Consider the following 22,039-nt stretch of genomic DNA (forward strand, 5'->3'; position numbering starts at 1 on the left):
ATTAGACAATTTTTTCCCCTATAAAGGCTTAATTTTTAAAGGAATTTTATGGGCTTTCCATTAAGAGCCAAAGTGAAGTCTATTGTTAAGAGCGATACCAGGAGGGATATAATAATTTTAACACAGAATTTATGCCTTAGGATATGGAATTGACTCAATGCCTAAAAGAAAAAGGTCAGTTCCCTTTGGAATCACTTGCCTCTCTGCCCTCCAGCGATAACAGGTGCACCAATGCAACACAGAGTCTCTCTATTCACAGCGTATTGCTGAAGATATATAATCTATCCTACAGTTTTAAGGCAATGGCAAGAATAATTACCTTATGTCTGCCCATTTTGACAACCAGGTCAAGTGGACGCTGAACATACACACCTGGGTTTAGAGCAACTAATCTACCCACAGGCAACATCTCTTCTAAACTTTCAAACTATATCTTTGCACTTTCTAAGAATGATTTGTCTGAAGGCTTCATTTAATCTATTTAGCAAAACTGTTAATCTAATACATGTGTTTTAAAGTTTGAAATAGACCATAGTTTTTATATTAATGCTGTACAAAACAACAAGAACTCTGTTCCCTTATTTTAAGTGGCATTAATGTATTGCCTTAAGTCCTATGCCACAGCACTCAGAGACCTAGGAAGTTGAGGCTTGAAGGAACAATAGCCAGAAATGTGGAGGCAGAAGAAGAAATCTACATTTAGTTTTTTTTTTCTCTTTTGGCATGAATTGCAAAAGGTTCTTGGAATGTGATCACAAGAACTTCTGGAATAGAGAGGCTAAATGAGGAAAAAGAGGCAGTTTAAGGGTCATTTCATTTTATGAAAACTAGCAGTTAAAAGAAGACTGAAGAACCCTGACCAAACTATCATAAAGATCAGTTATAAATATTTATCAAAGGCCAAGATGTGCTTTGATGTGGTCAAGCACCCCAAAGCCTTTGATTGTTATGGTGCATGACACCACCTCCAAAAGCTAGCGATTGCCCACAAATCTTTGGCTGACATAACTGCAAAATCATGAGGCTTTTCAGACTGACCTCATCCTAGTTACAGAGGTGATAATACTTATCTGCAAGGTTGTTTATTAGCTGACTGCACTGACACTACTCCCTTCCAAGCTGATATCCACCAGTGAGGTGATAAGTAAAGATGAGAAACAAAGAAACATGGGAGTTGAAGAAAATTCTTCTAGAATATACTATGATGGGCAAAAGAAAATATAAATCCCATCCCAATGACATCAATAGGGGCTGCTGGATGCTCAGCACTATTGAAAATCAGCCTACCCTTTTTCAGGTGGCTAATTTTTGGTAGACATTTTTGAAAATCTTGGCCTTGTTGTCCACACAAAATGAAATCAGACTCTCAATATGACAGCTTTCTAAACCACAGCCCAGCCTGTGCTCACAGGGGGACATGAATTGCTCAAACAAGTGCATCTAAATATGTCTCAAAGAGACAGAATGTTGTCGACAAAGTCATGATCTAGAAAGGAGAGATTTTAGCCAGTGCAAAAGCCATCCTGGATTTTGCCTTTTAAAAAGAGGAATTAATTAAGAATGTGAGAATAGAGTAATAGGAAAGTTTGGCGCTAGTGACAATGAACTAGAATTCAAAAGAGGAAACAATTTCTTAGACAACAAAAATACTCAAATAACACACTACCAAAAAAAAAAGCATTATTTTGGGAAATTAGTACATCATCATTGTATCGGGGGAAGCATAGAAGAAGTAGGAACAACTGATGTAGCTTTAAAAGAGACTCTTTAGATTAACATATTTGAAAAGTAAAGAAAAGAAGTAGAGTCAATAAGAAAGTAATGAAAAACATTATTAAAGAGCATGTATTGGAAAATTCACAATCGAAAACATTGAATAAATACTAACCAACATATCTGTGTGATATTCACATCAAGGCCTCAAGGAATTACTTAATGGATTCACCAAACTAATGCTAAGTACTTTTCAAAAGTCATGAAGGACTTGATCATAACAGGATTTTGGTAGAAAAGCAAATTCGGAGCCAATCATTTAAAAGAAAAAAAAAAGTGAGGGCAATCTTGGCAATTTTTTGCTGGCAATTCTAATTTCAAACTTTAGTAAAATAAATGGAATCGACATTAAGAGAAAAAAATTGTAAGTGGATGACAAGAAAAAAAATGATAAGCAATAAATAAATGAAAAACAGAAAAGCAAAACATATTAGACAATTTGATCACTTTTTAAAATGGACTTAAATATTCATGGATCAGCATCATGTAGTAGATGTAATATATCTGGACTTCAAGCATTTGAATCAGTGTCTCACAAAACCTTGCTCTAAAGATAAATTCACATTATCTTGGATATAAGCACTGTCACATGGACTGAAAACTGGCTGACAGGCCATAAACAAAGGGTAATGATAATTGGCCATGTACAGAGTTGGAGGGGAAGCATCCAGCTGTGTGCCACAGGGATTAGTGTTAGCCCCAGTTTTATTTAACATCTTTATCCCTTAGTCCAGTTCATTAATAAACAGCACATTAATTCAGTTCACAGATACTAAATTAGGAGGTGTTGCAAATACCAATGAAGACAAAGAATTAATACAAAGAGATTTATAAAAATGAAATTTATGGGAAGAAAACAATATATGGGAAGGATTCAGCATGGAAAACTGCAGACAACCACATCTATGGGTAAATAATACCAAACCCAGATATTCAGTGGAACGGAGATACTAGGAGAGCATTAATACCCACAGAATCTAGTCCAATAACAGAGTGAACTGAAGAAGTGGGTTTTTTTACCCAAGAAAGCTTATGCCCAAATAAATCTGTTAGTCTTTAAGATGCCACTGGACTCCTCGTTGTTTTTGTGGATACAGACTAACACGGCTACCCCTCTGATACTTGAACTGGATATAAGCATGCAAGGCTATAAGGCGGGGAAAAAAGCCAGAATGGTTTTGGGTTGTACTTGCAGAGGCATCATAGATGGGACAGGTAGAAGATAGTATTGATACAATTGCATTTAAGTTATTAGTACTAGAAAGTAGTTTTTAAAAAGTGGAGAAATACTTATGGTTAAATGATGACTAAGAAGGTATACCATAGTGGTCTTCGTTACCTAAAGTGTGTGAATATCGCAAAGGGAAGGAATAGTCAAAGGTAGTGTAAGGGGGTATAACTAGGAATAATAAGATATAACAGAGCAAAGTGAAACTGTGGTTGAATATCAGGATATATATATATATATATATATATATATATATATATTCTAAGAGGCCTCACTGTCAGATTGTGGAATAATCTCCCAAAAGAAGTGATAAATGTCTCATCACTTGAGACATTTAGAATTAGAATGGAGGAAACCCTCAAAATAAACTGTAAGCTTTGGCACAAGGGATAGATTATAGAATCTAAATAGGTCTTATCAGTCACTTATTTCTATATAATATAATTCATAACACCACTACCACCAAGTATTTATACACTGCTTTCCAACTGCAGATCTCTGATGCTGCTGAGTTGGGCTGTGGATGTAATGGGTCCGATTCTTATTTGCACTCAGGCCCCTTTATGCTGGCAGAATGATGTAAAAGGCACCTGACGTGGGTGCCTTTTACACTGTCAGAGCAATGTAAAGAGGCCTTAGTCTATATGAAAATAAGATCCAATCCATTAATTTATGAAAAACGTATGAAACTGAATCGACAAAAATTAGTTAAAGCCTGAACAAAAAGTATTTAATGCCAAAATAATGATATAAAAGCCCTTAGGACAAAAATGATGGTTACTTATCTTTTAAAGGAAAAAAAAAAGTGATTTATGCTGTGTCAACACAAGTGCTCCTCCTAGTGTCGACAGCATTTTTCTAATGCTTCCGACATACCCCAAACATTACTACAAGTCATATAAGCACTGTGCACTGAAATGTTAACAGTAAACACCTACAGTAATGTAGCACTGTAAAGTGTGAACTTTAGTGACATCAAGCATAACAGAATTTATTTCAAAAAAATACAATTTGCCCTTTTTAGTCATACAGTAAATGATCATCATTCCTTGACTCACACAGTACTAATATCCGGTGTAGGTAATAATACACTTCCAACCACTACACAGGTTATCGATTGTTCTTCATGGACAAGCCCTTTATCAAGCAAGAAGTTAAACAGGAGAATTTAATAAATAACTTTTTACTGATTTTTGCAGAAATTAAAAAAACCATGCAAAAGAAGCAAGTCAACAAATGATATCAATAGATTCACATGTCTCCAATAAAGAACATTTTCCAAAATCTTTTCAAGTTATTTCCCGCCATAGATACCATCATGCTTACTCCCTACTGATAGCTGACAGGACTACCTTGGTAGATTTGCAGAAGGGATATACTTATTTATATAAAGCAGTTTTTTCTTACACATATATTCCATCCCAGGAAAAGCACAATGGATCCTTAGCTCAGATTCAGCTTTAACTCACTGTCACATGGATTGAGCCAATAAATTGGTACCCAAAGAAAGAGACGTTTTACCTGTGATAACAAAATAAACTGCCTATGCTTATATGCTTGAGAGCTTGAATAATTAAAAAAAAGTGGTGGCTGCAGATTTTAATAAGGATGAATATTGCACAATTATGGGGAAAAGCAAAAATAAAAGTCAAGAAGTAATCACATTTTGTCTTTTAAACTAAATAGCCCATTAGGGAATATGTTTTTCTAAAAACCATTTTGAACGGTAAACTGTTAACTATTCAAGTCTGAAAATCCCATATATTCAATATTTGGCTTCTGAATCTTTTTCTGGTTCCTCACCCTTGCTTCTTCAGAAGGTTTTCACTGACTAATGTTTTAAAAATGTGAGAATCTGCCCCTTGAGTCCTACCCTTAAACTTTGCCAGATATAAGTCTGGAAGGCCTCAGCCCCTGCCATTATAAAAGATCTTGTTTGAAGCAGAAATGTCCAGCAGTTGACCTGTGTTGTGAGGCTAAGGTGCCATATACTAAATTCTATCACATTGGTGAATTAGTTACATTAATTTTAATATGATAGGAAAGAACAGATGTGCAGGGGACTATCTACATTCTTCCTCATCACCATAATGTGTGAGCACCTTACAGATCCTTCTTTGAAATATACACAGAGACAATTCACTCTCTCTCCTCATTACCCTGTAAGGGTTTACTGTTGTGGGAAAGCTATTGTAATCTGAAACAGTGAGTTTTATAATGTTTTCTGAAGGCACAGTGCAGACATACCTGAACTGAACAGTGCAGGACCAAAGATAAAACACAGTTCAGATCCCTCTATACTTAAAAAACAAACCATGTTTTAAATGAGTTGAGAAGACTCATCTTGTAACTGGACCCCCAGTAGAGTAACATGTGCAGTGCAGGTGGAAGTTAATATCAGATGGAACTGAAACCGATGTGAGTTGGCTGCCAGACTGCCTTAGACTCTTGAAAACCCCAGCCGAGGAACTGCAGAGCTTAGAGTAATTTTCTAATGCCCATCTTGCATTTTAAGTACCATGTGTATGATTCCATAAGTACCATGTTCTCTATCTCTGTAATTGGACACCTTAACCAAAGTACTCATTCACTGTTACTTCTTTGTTTCTCCAAAAGACCTCTCAAAAGTAAAATCGGTCTATTGTTACATCTAGCTTACGAGCTTCAGGGATCTGATTTTTCACATAATAAGCCTGTTGGGTTTATCTTCTCCGCCCTTTGAGTAGTCCAATAACTCTGATATTCTTGGCTCTGGTATGATTTTCCATTGGTTCTAGTCAATATTTTAAAATGTAAAATATTTTAAAGTTATTTATTACATATTGCTTTATTTTGAGCAGCTGTTTTCCAGCTAAACTGGTTAGGTAGAGAGATATCAAGCTGTGTCAGTCATTGCTCTATCTTTTCTACTCTGGCTTTAAGATTTGTCTCTCTTGTGGCTGGAGTAACTAATATGTGATTGATTACCATCACTCTCAGTATATTATCTATAATGTTTTCTCTTTTCTTGCCTCTGTTTTCTGTAAAAGAGCCTGCCTCACACCTGGGGATACCGTGAAAGTTTGTAAGCAGAATGCCATTCTCCTTAGTGGACTGTCCTCACTTAAATTCATTGACTGTCATTATTAGGGGTCTACTTAAATCGCCGAGAAATATCACATTTTTCATGGGTTGGTCACAGTATAAATAGCAAATTTTGTGGATGTGTTCAGACAGTACATATACAACAAGTATTGTACTATACTACTGTTACCTTTGTAGTCACCTTGGACAAGGGAGTCTGCTAAATAAATAAAAATAAATTATAATACTTGTGAAGTTGTACAAGATTGTTTGCACATGAGAAACTGCCAGCATTTGGTACATGCTTTTTAAAGTACTTGCTTAGTTTTGGACTATCTATTTTTTCTAATAGTATGTTGGCAGCAGTGACAGGCATCCACTAGCTCCATTGTAGCTTCTCCTTTTGCGAAACAAGTTTCAGTTGTTCTTTTAAACATCGTGGACACTGTTGCTTGTTTTTTGTTCTGACCTGTAGCCTTTGCACATGCTTTTCGTTTAATATGCAATGCAGCCTCAAAATGGGGATCGATCGTGTTTTTTCCTGAACAAATCCAGAGTCACGTTGCAAGATGAACAAAACAATTTACCACTGTCTGCAAGATTCTCCACACAATCCAAAGCTGGTTTTTTTTTTTTTTTTTTTTTGCTTCGTCAGCCATCCTTTCACTCAACCTGATGACTGTCGCTCTCACTTATCATAAATGTTGACACACTCTCAATCAATGATCTACTGTAATGACTGTTGTGCTCACTTTAGTATAGGTCATGTAACTTGACAGACACTCTCAAACAACTATCCACTATGACGATTGGAGTGATAGCACATGATATCACATGATATCACAGCTGTTTTTGCATTGTGGTAATCACAGAAGTTTTGCAGCATATTTTATAAATAAAACATATTTTTATTTTGAAGGTTAATTTCGCAAACAATCCCATATTTCATGATTTCCATGAAATTGCAAATCAAGAAGGCCCCTAATCATTGTATATTTGGATGTAAGCCTTTTTAAAGACGTTTATAAACTCAGGTTTTAACTCCTGTGCATCAGCAGCTCATGTATACAAACAAGAAAAGGGGTTGCATTATCCTTAGTCCTGTGCAGTCTGAAAAAGAAAAGTGGAGAGTGAGAAATCTCCTGAGCCATGCACACTCTCAGGCTTTGTGGTCCTGCCACACACAGACTACGAGGAAGTGGTCGGGATGTTACCTTGAGGCTTGGGAACATGGGTTCAATTCCCTGCTCTTGGCACAGATTTCCTGCGTGACTTGATAACTCAGCTTAATCTCTCTGTGACTCATTTCCTCACTGGTAAAATGGGAATAGCGTCACTTCTCTAGCTCCCAGGGATTTTGTCAGGCTAACTATGTTAAAGACAGTGAGGGGCTCAGATAGTATAGTAATGGGGGTCATATAAATATTTATGCTAGATAGACTCGAGTGCATCTGTCTGTGTTTGCAAACCCATGGGGTGAGGAGGAAAGGAGTAAGTATGGGGCACCTTGGTCCTATTCCTCCCTGACACTGACCAGCAGAGACAGGAGCACTCACTGCAGCTTGTGAACATAGGCATTTATGGGTTGCCCAAGCTGTAGATCAAGAGCAGGGCATGCTTTTCTGTCAGTTTAAAGCAGATTTAATATTTAAAAAAATATATAGCTAAGTATTTTAAATAAATCTCCTATTATACATGCTTTAGGAGCTGCCCTAATCCCGTACAGTGGTTCCATAGTATCAAAGCCGAGAGGCTTTCAAAAATATTTCCCAGTTAGGCCCCAATCCTGCAACGACTTGCAGTCCTAGAATTTAAGGTCCGAAGAGACCACCAGATCATCGAGTCTGACCTCCTGTATATCACAGGCCACCCACACACTACACCCATTAATTTTAAATAACATGAGTAGTTCCATTGAAATTAATGGGACTACTTACATTACTTACAGTTACGCACACGCGTAAATCTTTGCAGGATCAGGGCCTTAGACATCCTTTGACACTGATCCTCCAGAGCCATTAAGAGGTTCACAGTAACTAACTATTAACAGTATCAAAACAAATCTGTATATTCAAACTACTCTAAAAAAACCCAACAGTATAACCTTATTTTCATCTGCTCAGTTTTTAAACACTGGGAGGGTCTAATCCTCATTCTGACTAGCCTGCAAATTTGGTTTAAACAAACCAGCCCATTTTGGTATCATGAATGCAAAAAATACTGAAAAAAAAAATCAGAATTATTTAAAAAATGCTCTCTTAGATTACAAAACATGTTCTTCAAAATGTGTTAATAAATAAAGGCATACTTTCTAGGCTGAATCACTCTATGAAGATTTTTAATGTTAATTTTATAGCTAAATTATAAACCCTTGAGAATACGATGTCTTTAATGGAAATATTGATACATCCTTAACTATAGCAGTACTATCCAGCAACACTCTAATACTGCACACTAATAGAGATTTACACTAGAAAAGGAGAAAATCCTTTACACATTTCAAATGTAAATGATACATAATTTTGAGAACAAAATATTTCCTATTATATTAGAGCCTGACATATGAAGCACTGAATTCTACTGCAAGCATTGTCATTGCTTTCAGTCTTTCAATCCTCTCATTTATGCTGAAAATTTGCAAATCCTTTATTCATGGAGCATAGAAAACGTGTACATATTTTTGAAGAGGTTCCTTATAAATGAGGAAGCTCTGGTTTTATTTGCATCAGACTGTGATGGAATCATGTTCTGTGTCAATTCTCAGACCACCGTTTTATTTTAAACAAACAATATATTTGGTAACAAACAAAACCAACACACAATAAGCTTGAAGAAAATATGTTGCTCACACAGTGTCACGTTTTCAATTCAAATGAAATTATTATTATTTGTACCATGACAGGGTCCAAAGGCCCAAGTATGGATCAGGGCCCCATTGTGTGAGGTACTATTAAAACAGGCAAGAAGACAAGAGTCCTGCCCCAAAAAACATGCAAGCAAGTTTGTTTTATATATACCCATACTGTGACAAAGTTCCTCCTCTACCTTGGTGGGTCCTGCGCTTATTGGCGGATTTGCTTGCTTCACAGATTCACCCTGTGGGTCAGGAAACAGTTCAGAGACCTTCCCCTCTGGTAGAAGCTACAGTCCAGGTCAATTCCTCCTGTGTTTGATCAGGAGTTGGGAGGTTTGGGGGGAACCCGGGCCCCCCCTCTACTTCGGGTTCCAGCCCAGGGCCCTGTGTACTGCAGCTGTCTAGAGTGCCTCCTGGTACAGTTGCACGACAGCTACAACTCCCTGGGCTACTTCCCCTCCTCCCAACACCTTCTTTGTCCTCACCACCGGACCTTCCTCCTGATGTCTGATAATGCTGGTACTTCTCAGTCGTCCAGCAGTATGCCTACTCACTCTCAGCTTCTTGCACACCTCTTGCTCCCAGTTGCTCACACACACTTCCTCTCCTCTGGCTCCCCCGGCTTGACTGGAGTGAGCCCTTTTATAGCATCAGAGGGGCCTTAATTAGAGTCAGGTGCTTAACTGCCTCATCTGACTCTTAGCAGGTTAATTGGAGTCAGGTGTTCTATAAGCCTGGAGCAGCCCCTGCTCTGGTCACTCAGGGAACAGAAAACTGCTTATCTAGTGGCCACTATATCTCCCTTCTACTACTCTGCTGTTCCCAACTGGTCTGGATCTATCACAATACATTCATCCCAGAGTGGGGCTACTACTCTGGGAGTACAACAGTGCGATTGCTGCCTGTCTGATACATAGTTACCAACAGTCCCAAAACATGAATTGAGACAGTAGTTACCTGGGAAAGCCTAGGTTTGCCCCAGCCAGTGGATGTGATCTTTCTGTGGGCTAAATCATGGCATTACCTCAAACCCCAAGCAAGGGGTGGCACATGTTGTCTCGCACACTGGGGGGTAGGAGAGGGAAGGAGACACAACATCATAGAAATGTAGGAGTGGAAGGGACCTTGATAGGTCATCTAGTCCAGTCTCCTTCACTGAGGCAGGACTAAGGATCATCTACCATTCCTGACAGGTGTTTGTCTAACCTGTTCTTAAAAACCTCCAATGAGGGAGATTCCACAACCTCCCTAGGTAATTTGTTCCAGTGCTTTACTACCCTGACAGCGAGGAACATGGCCACATTGGGTCAGACCAAAGGTCCATCTATCCCAGTATGCCAGGTGCCCCAGAGGGAATGAACAGAACAGGCAATCACTAAGTGATCCATCCCCTGCTGCCCACTCCCAGGCTCTGGCAAACTGAAGCTAGGGACACCATCCCTGCCCATCTTGCTAATAGCCATTGATGGACCTATCCTCCATTCATTTTTCTAATTCTTTTTTGAACCCTGTTATAATCCTGGCCTTCACAACATCCTCTGGCAAAGAATTCCACAGGATGACCGTGCGTTGTTTGAAGAAATACTTCCTTTTGTTTGTTTTAAACCTGCTGTCCATTAATTTCATTTGGTGACCCCTAGTTCTTGTGTTATGAGAAGGAGTAAATAACACTTCTTTATTTACTTTCTCTACACCAGTCATGATTTTATAGACCTTAATCATATCCCCCCTTAGTCGTCTCTTTTCCACACTAAAAAGTCCCAGTCTCATTAATCTTTCCTGTATTAATATGTCTAGTAAGGAATCTATTTGCCAAAACCATCTCCAGAATCTTTTTTGCTGTCTGTATTGTTACAGACATATTTGTTGACAGGTATTTTGAAATAAATTACCAAAATAATTGAAACTGGCGTGATTATATTGTGTTATTTTCACAAATAAAATATGCAGAATTTTAAAATAGTGTAGCAACATTTCTAATTTTTTGGTGCAGAATTCCTCCCGAGTAAAATATGGTCCAAAGAGTCACATGAGTATTTCTGTTATAGAAATGTACATACCACACCCAAATGACAAAGATGAAGTCAAATTTTAATCTTTCCATTTGATTCCACACAACATTATTTGGGTTAAATGGTGTCAAATAGTATTTGAGTTGAAGCTGGGGCTTCATTTGAACACTGGTAATGTAAAGAAAGTTGAGAACTGATAAATGCAGGAGTGGGTGATTCTATGTTGCTATGTAATGACAAAGAAGCAAAAAGCATTGTAAATTAGCTATGGTAACGTCACAGCATGAGATAGACCATATGGATGGAAAGTCAAAGAATGCAGAGTAAATTTAAAAAAAGAAAAACTTACTTATTCCATGCTTGTCTAAGGTTTTTAGAGCTGTACTGTGTAAAGCGTTCTGTAACAAAAAGAAAGACATTCAATTATCTTGTTTAATTTATTTAAAAACATGTAAAAGCATTTTAACTAATGATGGTTATCATTTCTCCCATATGGCAAATCTGGGAAAAAGAACAAAGTGAGAAGAAGGGGAAAATAACTTTAAATAATGGACACATTATGGGACTGATTCTCATCTACACAAAAGCCACTTTACATACACTTTAAAGCCATGTTATATTGCCAGAGTGGTTATCAGTGTAAATAAAAATCAGGCCCTATTTTTCCTTTATCATAAATAACATTCTCTGTAACCTTGCTGTCATGACTCCACATTTCCCATGTAAAAAATTTGTAATAATAAGTGAAATGAGCCCAGATTCATGTTAAAGTTGGGGGCAGCTGAGAGCTATGCTGGTCATATGAAAGTCCGCATGCTAAAAGATCCATAAACTTAACCAAAACTCTGCAAATATAGTGATGGCACATTTCTTTACCCACACACACAAACTAAGTTTTAGCTGTAAATATTGCCCCGGCTAGTGCAGGGATAAGGAGCAGACCTATTGTCCTATGGTTCCTCTGCAGAAGGACATCTTCTGGCTAGGGCAGGATTTTAGGAAGAACATTGGGGCTAGGCATTGTGTTGCTCTTCTGAACAGGAGCAAAGTGTGTCCCAGTTAACAACAGACATGCTTGATAAATACCTTCAAATCACAAACTACACCACACTGTAAACATGGGATGCTGTAACAGGCCAACTCTCCTACTGCTGTGTCATGTTAAGTAGTTTGGATAGATCTGCCCAACATTATGCGCTCAATGAGATGCTACCTAGATTTCCGCTAAAACTTTAAAGACCCTTTAAAAGGGGACTTTATTTTCTATAAGTGCTGCACATAGTACAGGGCCATGAAGTTACAGCAATTTTTTTGTACTAATCGATCACACCATCAGAAACAACAAAATGAAAGCAACCTTTGGTTTTCAGGAGCAACTTAAAATTAGTTGAATTGTTCTTTATTTGTATAAGTAACCTTGCCCCATAACTACTGGCAACTCTGAAAACAATGTACACGGTGACAGACAACACAATAGGAAAATCCAACTGTCAATGACAATATTTTTCTTTAAAGTTGCAACAAAATACATGACCAGAATGAGCGGCATGTAATCAATAAAAACAGCTGGGTGGAATTAAAATGCAGCTCACCTCAGCAAAGTAACTTGGTAAAAATGGAACCATAGGATTTCAGACTTTTTTCCAGCATAGTTAGAGCAGTGAAACACTCCTAGTTTAGATACATTTATACCAGTATAAAGGTGCCTTATATTGAAATAGCTTATTCTAGTTTAGGAACCAAAATAAGCTATACCAGGATAATGTATCTTAATACCAGCATAACTGTGTCTACACCAACGATTTTACTGGCATAGCTACCTTGACAAAAAATATCGCATCCCTAACAAACATAGTTATGTCAGTAGAGCTTTTTAAGGCCATGTTATAGACCAACCCAAGGATTAGAAAGTCAAGATGGCTTCTTCTAGTTTGTGCATCACCAACAATAAAGATTTTGCAAGTGAATCATAGTTAATAATTCTGTAGCTGAAACATGAGCTAGAACAGTACTACTTGACTGTACTACTGCAGTAGTACAGGAGTAAAATCTAGGAAAAATGTATTTTAGTCAGCAAAGAAAGGAGACTTCTAAATATTCAAGAAGCAGATCTGTTGAGCAAGGCACCCTTTTTACATTTTCTCCCCAAATTTAAGAACTCTTAAGCTGGATCCATAAGAACCATTCATCTCTCTGTATTTATGTTATTTTGATTTATTATTTTAATATTTTTATTTGAAAATTGGAAAAAAATCAACTCTCAGATGCACAAGATAAAAAGTGATAGGATTTGAATACTCTAGTAATAAAAAAGTTTGTTCCTCAACAAATGTACCTCACAAAATAGAATTTGTTGACTGGCAAACTATTATGAAAGTCATAAAAGAGTGAAAACTTTTGTGTGATGATTCCCTGATAAAAATACCATAAAATTACTGATGATATACATGAGTGGTAGTAATATGAAACAATACAATGCTGAATGTTTTTATGCTCCTCTATTCTAATAAAAAGCTTAGTAAACTACCAAGAACTTCAGTAATTACAGAACCTTCCCATTCCAATTATGGTTGAATTGAAGAAAATTCATAGCACGTTATCTAAGGCACTCACTAGCTTGTAGCGTAACAGAGAGAGCAATTAATTTAAACCTGCAGGGTGATTTTTCACCTATTTCTATCCTGTTCTGGTACTGCAGTGGAGGCACACCAGCAGGGGTTAAGGAAGGAAAGAAGAATAGTAGAGAAGTGAGAAATAAGTGACTACATAATTGCACAAAGTTTCCACTTCAGTTCTCTGTGCATATACTGTAATTAAATAAATAAATTAATACTCTTCTGAGGCATACAGAATAACACCACAGAAAATTCTGAATTCTCCTTTTATATACATCTTCATTACATACTGTACAGTATGTACTAAAACTAATGTAACTGTAACATTACAAAGAGATAAAAAGAATGCTAGACCTCTCAATGAAGCACACTATGCAAGTACACCTCTATCCCCGATATAACGCGACCCGATACAACACCAATTCGGATATAATGTGGTAAAGCAGCACTCCGGGGGGGGGGGGTGGAGCTTCGCACTCCGGCGGATCAAAGCAAGTTCAATATAACACGGTTTCACCTATAACGCGGTAAGATTTTTTGGCTCCCGAGGACAGCGTTATATCGGGGTAGAGGTGTACTCAGAACCATTATTACATGCCAGATAATGGAGCGGTGAAGACAGTAGTGGGAGACAGTGTCCGTAATCTGATATAAAAAAAGGCATAACAGGTGTAAAAACCCAGGACTTAATTATGTGTTATGTATTAAGTGAACAGATATAATCTCAGCAATGGGAATGTGATGACAAATTAATAGAGAAAGTAGCATTATAATTTGTCTTAAACCAAGCCCATCACTTAATGGCTCATCCACTGTTGTCTTGGGATGAGATCTTGGCTCTACTGAAGTCAATGGTAATTTTCCCATTTAGCTCGATGGAGACACCAGTGGACCACCCAAACTGGGCAACATGTAGCCTTCTAGTGAGTGTGGAAAAAGGGAGAGGGTGACAAAACAGGAAAGCACTCAAAGAAATAGAAAAATATAAGCTGGGTGGAGGGGGGGCAGTGTAGGAAGGGAGGGAAGGAGACAGAGAAAGGGTCAGGCAAAAATGAGAGAAAAATGGAGATGTAGCAACAATATGCTCCAGCATGGCACCTGGGAGGCTGACGAGACACCCATCCATCATGTGAGGGGGGTTCCAACACAAGAGGTTGTGAATAGAGCTGGTCAGAACATTGTAATAAAATTACACCAAAATATGCTGTTTTATAAAAGCTGGAAAGTTTAGCAGAGATGTATTTGTTTCAATGACACTTCCATCACAAAGAGAGGGAGACACTGGTCTGGGATGTGGGAGATCCAGGTAAAAGTCCCTGCTCTGAATCAGAGTGATCTGGGATGAAGAACTTTGCTCTGAATGAAGAATGAAAAAAAAAAAAAGGCAAAACCTTGAAAATTGCTGTGAAATGGAATTGTTGCCCTTTGGTCAGTTCTAGTCGTGAACAACTGCAATGACTGTTCCCATGTTGGTGGATCCAAACTGTGTGACCCAAGCACTTGGGGATGTGTGCTACATCAAAACAGTGGATTTGGGATAGTTTGGCTTGTAAACACAAATCAAGTGTAAATAAGTTATATTAAATAATACTGAAGCTTGTGCAAAGCTGTGCACATTTTTGGACATCCCTCCTCCCCCCAAATCTTTTTTGAGCTCTTGCACAGGTTTGTGCAAACTGAACCATGGTAATGAGTGCAGTTTGAATGACTAGATAGATTAGATTAGACCGACCAGTAGCACAGTGCAGGCTTCCCTGGTACAGAATACTGATGCATATTTTATTGATCCTGCCCTTAAGGGATACTGGTGCATCTTTGTGCACTAGGATTCAATACTTGGTTTTACTTACTTAGTGTGAGCATACAACTGATACTGGGTAATAAAACAATGTTAAAAAAAATCTTCATGCTCTGTAACCAAAAGAATTCAAGTCAATAACAGAACCCATCATCAGAACTCCACATTGGCAACATTGTACTATGTGTCCAGTAATCCCACTCCATACTACAAAAAAAAATTGTAGGAATCATTAAACATTTCAGCAAAATTGCACATCATAAAGTCAACAAAAGTGCTAACCTTAAACTAAAGAGGAAACATATTGACACTTAACCACCCTCTTACAATTAATTCTGCATCTTTAGATGACCAAAAAAATGTAAGATGGGATTTTCAAAAAGGCCTATTGAAGCTAGGTGCACAAATCCAAATGATGATTAGGCACCTAACTCCCTTAAGCTGCTTTGAAAATTCTGGCCTTAATGTCCAGAAGACCTATTTTGGTTGCACTACAAAACTATAAACCATTGTTATACCAAATGAAATGTGACAAAGAAATTGATAAATCTTGCCCTGATGTTGTTAGGAAGGAGAAGTAAAACCAAAATGACTATATTACTGAAATTCATGCTTCCTTTATATACAGCCTCCTGCTCTGTTCTAAACCTCTCCTTAAAGAAATCCTGTCTGCACCACATTTATCTGGCAAAACAATCCCTGTAGGAAGAAGGGAGAAATACTAACCCTCATCTTTGAAAAAGAAGGATTTTCAAACTCTATTACTATGCAGCATGATTATGTTTCTGCTTCTCCTAATTGATATTCAAAATCCCCCAGAGTGGATCAGCCTATTAACACTCTCCCTTCCAGTCCAAGAAGCCTTACATATTACTTTATAAAATCTCTAGGTAAACAAGGAAAGAGATTAAACACGGAAAGATATTTGTAAACTCTTAGATATGCCTACTCTAACCAGAGCCTCATACTAATGCTCACCTCAGCCAGCTTCAAAGAGTAGCTCCAGAAAAGTAGTCTCTTTCCAATATTTTCTCAAATCCATAAAGTCTATAACCCCTTTATCCCCACATATAAAGAGACCTTTTTAGGTTAAACCAACTTTTACTTGGTTAATAAACTAAAGAATAAATATATTAATGATGAATCTGCACTATTAAACAAACAGGCCTGCCTATACTATTTATCTAGACCACTGGGTGAAATTTAAATTCCCAGATAACATTCCAGATATAAATTCCTTTCCTTCAGAAACTTCCATTGTCTCAGTGCCACCAGTCACCAAATTCATAACTTCAAACCAGTTATTCTTAACTTTTCCCATGCTATTGCCATACTGAAAATCAACAGAAGTGTTTACATCACTTCAGTAGGACAACAATTTCACCCTACGCCAGAATATTACAATATATAAAATCATTGGTGCTCCCTTTTCATAAGTTTTTTAACTACCCTCACAATTTAGCCATAAAGAAAGATAGAAAGGTTGCCATCTCCCCAGCCCGGGATGAGTACCCGTACTTTAGACCATACATTATTTCAGAACAGCTCCACATAAAAATCCATCCATGTAAAAACTGAGATGATATTTACTTCCTCTGTAAATCACTTTGAGATCTATAAGTGCAAAGCATATGAAGTAGGTATTATCTTCTCTTAAGTCTGTCTTGTGAGAACCAAATGGTTCTGGGGCTAACCACCACCTTCCCTCCTTCCATCACAAAATCCACACATTTTTTTAGGTTAGCTCAACTTTTTCTAGGTTAATAATTTAAAGAATATATAAATATAAAACAAACATCTCATCCCGACAAAATAACAAATTTAGTCAAGAATCTACGTAGGAATGCTGGAGATGTAACATCTCTTCCTGAATTTATTTGGAGATTATTCAAAAATAAATGTCTAATGGTGAGAGCATGTGAACTGTATAAGGCAAGGGTTCTCAACCTGTAGACCAGGAGGTCACAATTTCCCTTTTCTTGCCATATTGCTAAATGGACGGGAATCCCAGGTAGAAATGGGAGAAAGATCATCATGGGGGGGGGGGGAAGTCCCCGTATGTAAAAGTTTGAGAACTCCTGGTATGGGAAAAATGAATCAGGATGAAACTGAAAATGAATCAACATGAGAAGGCACTTGAATAACCTGATTTATTGAGGAACGGTATAAGCGAATAGCTCATTGTTACACTATGGAGGAGAAGGGCTATGATGAAAGAAAACATAAATTTGCCACCTGTAATGAGAGAGTCAGAATTTATGGGAGAAACCAAACCTCACTAGCCAAAATCCACCTACATGCTACTTCTCTCGTAGAACTATAAGACGGACAGGACTAGACACTACTGTGAATAAATCATACTGGAGCAGTGAACAGAGGAGAGGCAAACAGAGGGAGTTTGCCTGGGAACAGTCCCAGAGGAGCTAAGGTGAGTGCTGCATTACAAGGGGGGTGGAGGGGCTGGTAGGGTGAATAGAGGAGTGTCTGTCTGCTGTGACCATTTGTTTGACTGGTGCTAGTTGCAGGGACTGTTTGACCGTGTGATTGTTTGATTGAAAAGTGTTAATTGGGAGTGCTTTGTTCCAGGTGGGCATTGAGTGGTTGATTGGAGGGAAGGCTTTGAGCCAGGGCAACTGCTTTGAGCCAGCAGCCTTATAAAAAAGCAGCCAATTGCGAACTGAGTGAGTGATGATCAGAGGAGAGGCAAACAGAGGGAATCTGCCTGGGAGTTGGGGGGAGGATTCCCACAGAGTTTTTGCCTTTCAGGCTTCTGTGAGCAGTAAATACAACATCTGAAGAGGCTCTTAGAAGGAAGACAATAGGAAAAGTGAGCGATCAGCTGTTGTGACCTGCACAGGATGTGCCATGTTTGTCTTTCTCCCAGAGGACAAAAGCAACTTTGTCTGTATGAAGTGAAAGCTGGTCTCCATATTGGAAGAGAAGGTTAAAGGACTACAGACCCAAGTATCAACCCTGCATTGACTTTCTGGATAGAAGTCAGTGTTTGGTACTGCAGGCACAGCATGCTGAAGAATCCGAGGGCAGTGAAGAACAGGGAAGACAATTGGCAGCATGTGACCTCCAGAAGACGAAAGAGGAGAACCCATGTACCCCCAATGCAGATAGAGGTAAGAAACCGTTTTCAGTCTCTCTGTACAGATACTAGGGTGGAGAATGGTTTGGAAGAGTCCTCTGAGGGAAGGGAACAGAAGGCAACCCCATCGACAAGAAGGCATGGGATGCATTATCCTAGCGATGGCGGTTCCACGACCACCACTTCCAAGAGATGGGTGATAGTGGTTGGAGATTCCCTCCTAAGGGGGATGGAGTCATCCATCTGCCGTCCAGACTGGGAAACTCGAGAAGTGTGCTGCTTGCCTGGAGGAATTCAGGATGTGATGGAGTGTCTGCCGAGACTGATCAAGCCCTCAGACTGCTACCCTTCCTACTTCTCCATGTGGGTGGGCACCAATGATACTGCCAAGAATGACCTTGAGCAGGTCACTGCAGACTATGTGGCTCTGGGAAGAAGGATAAAGGAATTTGAGGTGTAAGTTGTGTTCTCGTCCATCCTCCCCGTTGAAGGAATAGGCCCAGGTAGGGACCATTAAATTGTGGAAGTATATGTGTGTTTACGCAAGTGGCGTAGGAGAAAAGGCTTTGGATTCTTCGACCATGGGATGTTGTTCCAGGAAGAAGGACTGCTAGGAAGAGATGGGATCAACCTGATGAAGAGAGGAAAGAGCATCTTTGCAGACAGGCTTGCTAACCTAGTGAGAGGGCTTTAAACTAGGTTCGCCAGGGATGGAGGCCTAAGCCCTGAAGTGACTGGAGAAGTGGGATACCGGGAGGAAACACAAGGAGGAGGGTGCAACAGGGGATGCCTCCTGATTCATACTGAGAAAGTAGGGCAATCGGCTAATTATCTTAGGCGCTTGAACACAAATGCAAGAAGCCTGAGAAACAAGCAGGAAGAATTGGAAGTCCTGGCACAGTCAAGGAACTATGATGTGATTGGAATAACAGAGACTTGGTGGGGTAACTCACATGACTGGAGCACTCTCATGGATGGGTATAAACTGTTCAGGAAGGACAGGCAGGGGAGAAAAGGTGGAGGAGTTACACTATATGTAAGAGCGGTATGATTGCTCAGAGCACCATTAAACTGGAGAAAAAGCCTGATGAAAGTCTTTGGGTTAAGTTTAAAGGCAAGAGCAACAAGGATGATGTTGTGGTGAGCATCTGCTATAGACCACCAGACCAAGAGGATGAGGTAGACAAGGCTTTTTTCGGACAACTAACAGAAGTTTCCAGATCACAGGCCCTGGTTCTCATGGGGGACTTCAATCACCCTGACATCTGCTGGGAGAGCAATACAGCAGTGCACAGACAATTCAGGAAGTTTTTGGAGAGTGTTCCTGGTGCAAGTGTTGGAGGAACCAACTAGGAGCCATACTCCTCTTGACCTGCTGCTCACAAACAGGGAGGAATCGGTAGGGGAAGTAGAAGTGGGTGGCAACCTGGGCAACAGTGAGTTCAGGATCCTGACAAAAGGCAGAAAGGAGAGCAGCAGAATACAGACCCTGGACTTCAGAAAAGCAGACTGACTCCCTCAGGGAACTGATGGGCAGGATCCCTTGGGAGGCTAATATAAGGGGGAAAGGAGTCCAGGAGAGCTGGCTGTATTTTAAAGAAGCCTTATTGAGGGCGCAGGAACAAGCCATCCCAATGTGCAGAAAGAATAGCAAATATGGGAGGCGACCAGCTTGGCTTAACAGAGAAATCTTCAGTGAGCTTAAAAACAAAAAGGAAGCTTACAAGAAGTGGAAACTTGGACAGATGACTAGGGAGGAATATAAAAAAATATTGCTTGAGCATGCAGAGGTGTAATCAGGAAGGCCAAAGTGCAATTGGAGTTGCAGCTAGCAAGGGATGTAAAGGGTAACAAGAAGGGTTTCTACAGGTATGTTAGCAACACGAAGGTGATCAGGGAAAGTGTGAGACCCTTATTGAATGGGGGAGGTAACCTAGTGACAGATGATGTGGAAAAAGCTGAAGTACTCAATGCTTTTTTTGCCTTGGTCTTCACAGACAAGGTCAACTCCCAGACTGCTGCACTGGGCAGCACAGTATGGGGAGGAGGTCAGCATCCCTCAGTGGTGAAGGAAAAGGTTAAGGACTATTTAGAAAAGCTGGATATGCACAAGTCCATGGGGCCGGATGCAATGCATCTGAGGGTGCTGAGGGAGTTGGCTGATGTGATTGCAGAGTCATTGGCCATTATCTTTGAAAACTCGTGGTGATCGGGGGAGGTCCCGGACGATTGGAAAAGGGCAAATATAGTGCCCATCTTTAAAAAAAGAATCCGGGGACCTACAGACTGGTCAGCCTCACCTGGGTCCCCGGAAAAATCATGGAGCAGGTCCTCAAGGAATCCATTTTGAAACGCTTGGAGGAGAGGAAGGTGATCAGGAACAATCAACATGGATTCACCAAAGGCAAGTCGTGCCTGACCAACCTGATTGCCTTCTATGATGAGATAACTGGCTCTGTGGATATGGGGAAAGCGGTGGATATAATATACCTTGACTTTAGCAAAGCTTTTGATACGGTCTCCCATAGTATTCTTGCCAGCAAGTTAAAGAAGTATGGATTGGATGAATGGACTATAAGGTGGATAGAAAGCTGGCTAGATTGTCAGGCTCAACGGGTAGTGATCAAAGGCTCAATGTCTAGTTGGCAGCCAGTATCAAGCAGAGTGCCTCCAGGGGTCTGTCCTAGGGCTGGTTTTGTTCAAAATTTTCATTAATGATCTGGATAATGGGATGGATTGCACCACCAGCAAGTTCGCGGATGACACTAAACTGGGAGGAGAGGTAGATATGCTGGAGGGTAGGGATAGGGTCCAGTGTGACCTAGACAAATTGGAGGATTGGGCCAAAAGAAATCTGATGAGGTTCAACAAGGACAAGTGCAGAGTCCTGCACTTAGGATGGAAGAATCCCATGCACTGCTACAGGCTGGGGACCGACTGGCTAAGCAGCAGTTCTGCAGAAAAGGACCTGGGGATTACAGTGGATGAGAAGCTGGATATGAGTCAACAGTGTGCTCTTGTTGTCAAGAAGGGCATATTGGGCTGCATTAGTAGGAGCATTGCCAGTAGATCGAAGGGAAGTGATTATTCCCCTCTATTCGGCACTGGTGAGGCCACATCTGGCGTATTGCATCCAGAAAGGATGTGGACAAATTGGAGACAGTCCAGTGGAGGGAAACGAAAATTATTAGGGGGCTGGGGAACATGACTTATGAGGCAAGTCTGAGGGGACTGGGCTTATTTAGTCTGCAGAAGAGAAGAGTGAGGAGGATTTGATAGCAGCCTTCAACTATCTGAAGCGGGGTTCCAAAGAGGATGGAGCTAGGCTGTTCCCAGTGGGGGCCCAAGACAGAACAAGGAGCAATGGTCTCAAGTTGTAGTGGAGGTGGTCTAGGTTGGATATTAGGAAAAACTATTTCACTATGAGGGTGGTGAAGCACTAGAATGGGCTACCTAAGGAGGTGGTGGAATCTCCATCTTTAGAGGTTTTTAAGGCTTGGCTTGACAAAGCCCTGGCTGGTATGATTTAGTTGGGGTTGGTCCTGCTTTAAGCAGGGGTTGGACTAGATGACCTCCTCTGGTCTCTTCCAACCCTAATCTTA

The 22,039-nt window shown here is 39.7% G+C and overlaps 1 protein-coding gene across 2 annotated transcripts in view; it reads right to left on the bottom strand.

Moving 5' to 3' along the window:
- The window catches only part of CDK14 (cyclin dependent kinase 14), a 483,078-nt gene that overhangs the window by 102,731 nt on the left and 358,308 nt on the right, over positions 1 to 22,039 (bottom strand). For both annotated transcript variants that reach the window (XM_024202069.2, XM_024202070.2), the window contains one exon: positions 11,280 to 11,328. In XM_024202069.2, the coding sequence (XP_024057837.1) occupies positions 11,280 to 11,328 (49 nt within the window). The remainder of the gene's footprint in view (positions 1 to 11,279; positions 11,329 to 22,039) is intronic.

The sequence above is a fragment of the Terrapene carolina genome, unplaced genomic scaffold (assembly GCF_002925995.2).
Source record: "Terrapene carolina triunguis isolate 2854851 unplaced genomic scaffold, T_m_triunguis-2.0 Scaffold84, whole genome shotgun sequence".
Lineage (NCBI taxonomy): Eukaryota > Metazoa > Chordata > Testudines > Emydidae > Terrapene > Terrapene triunguis.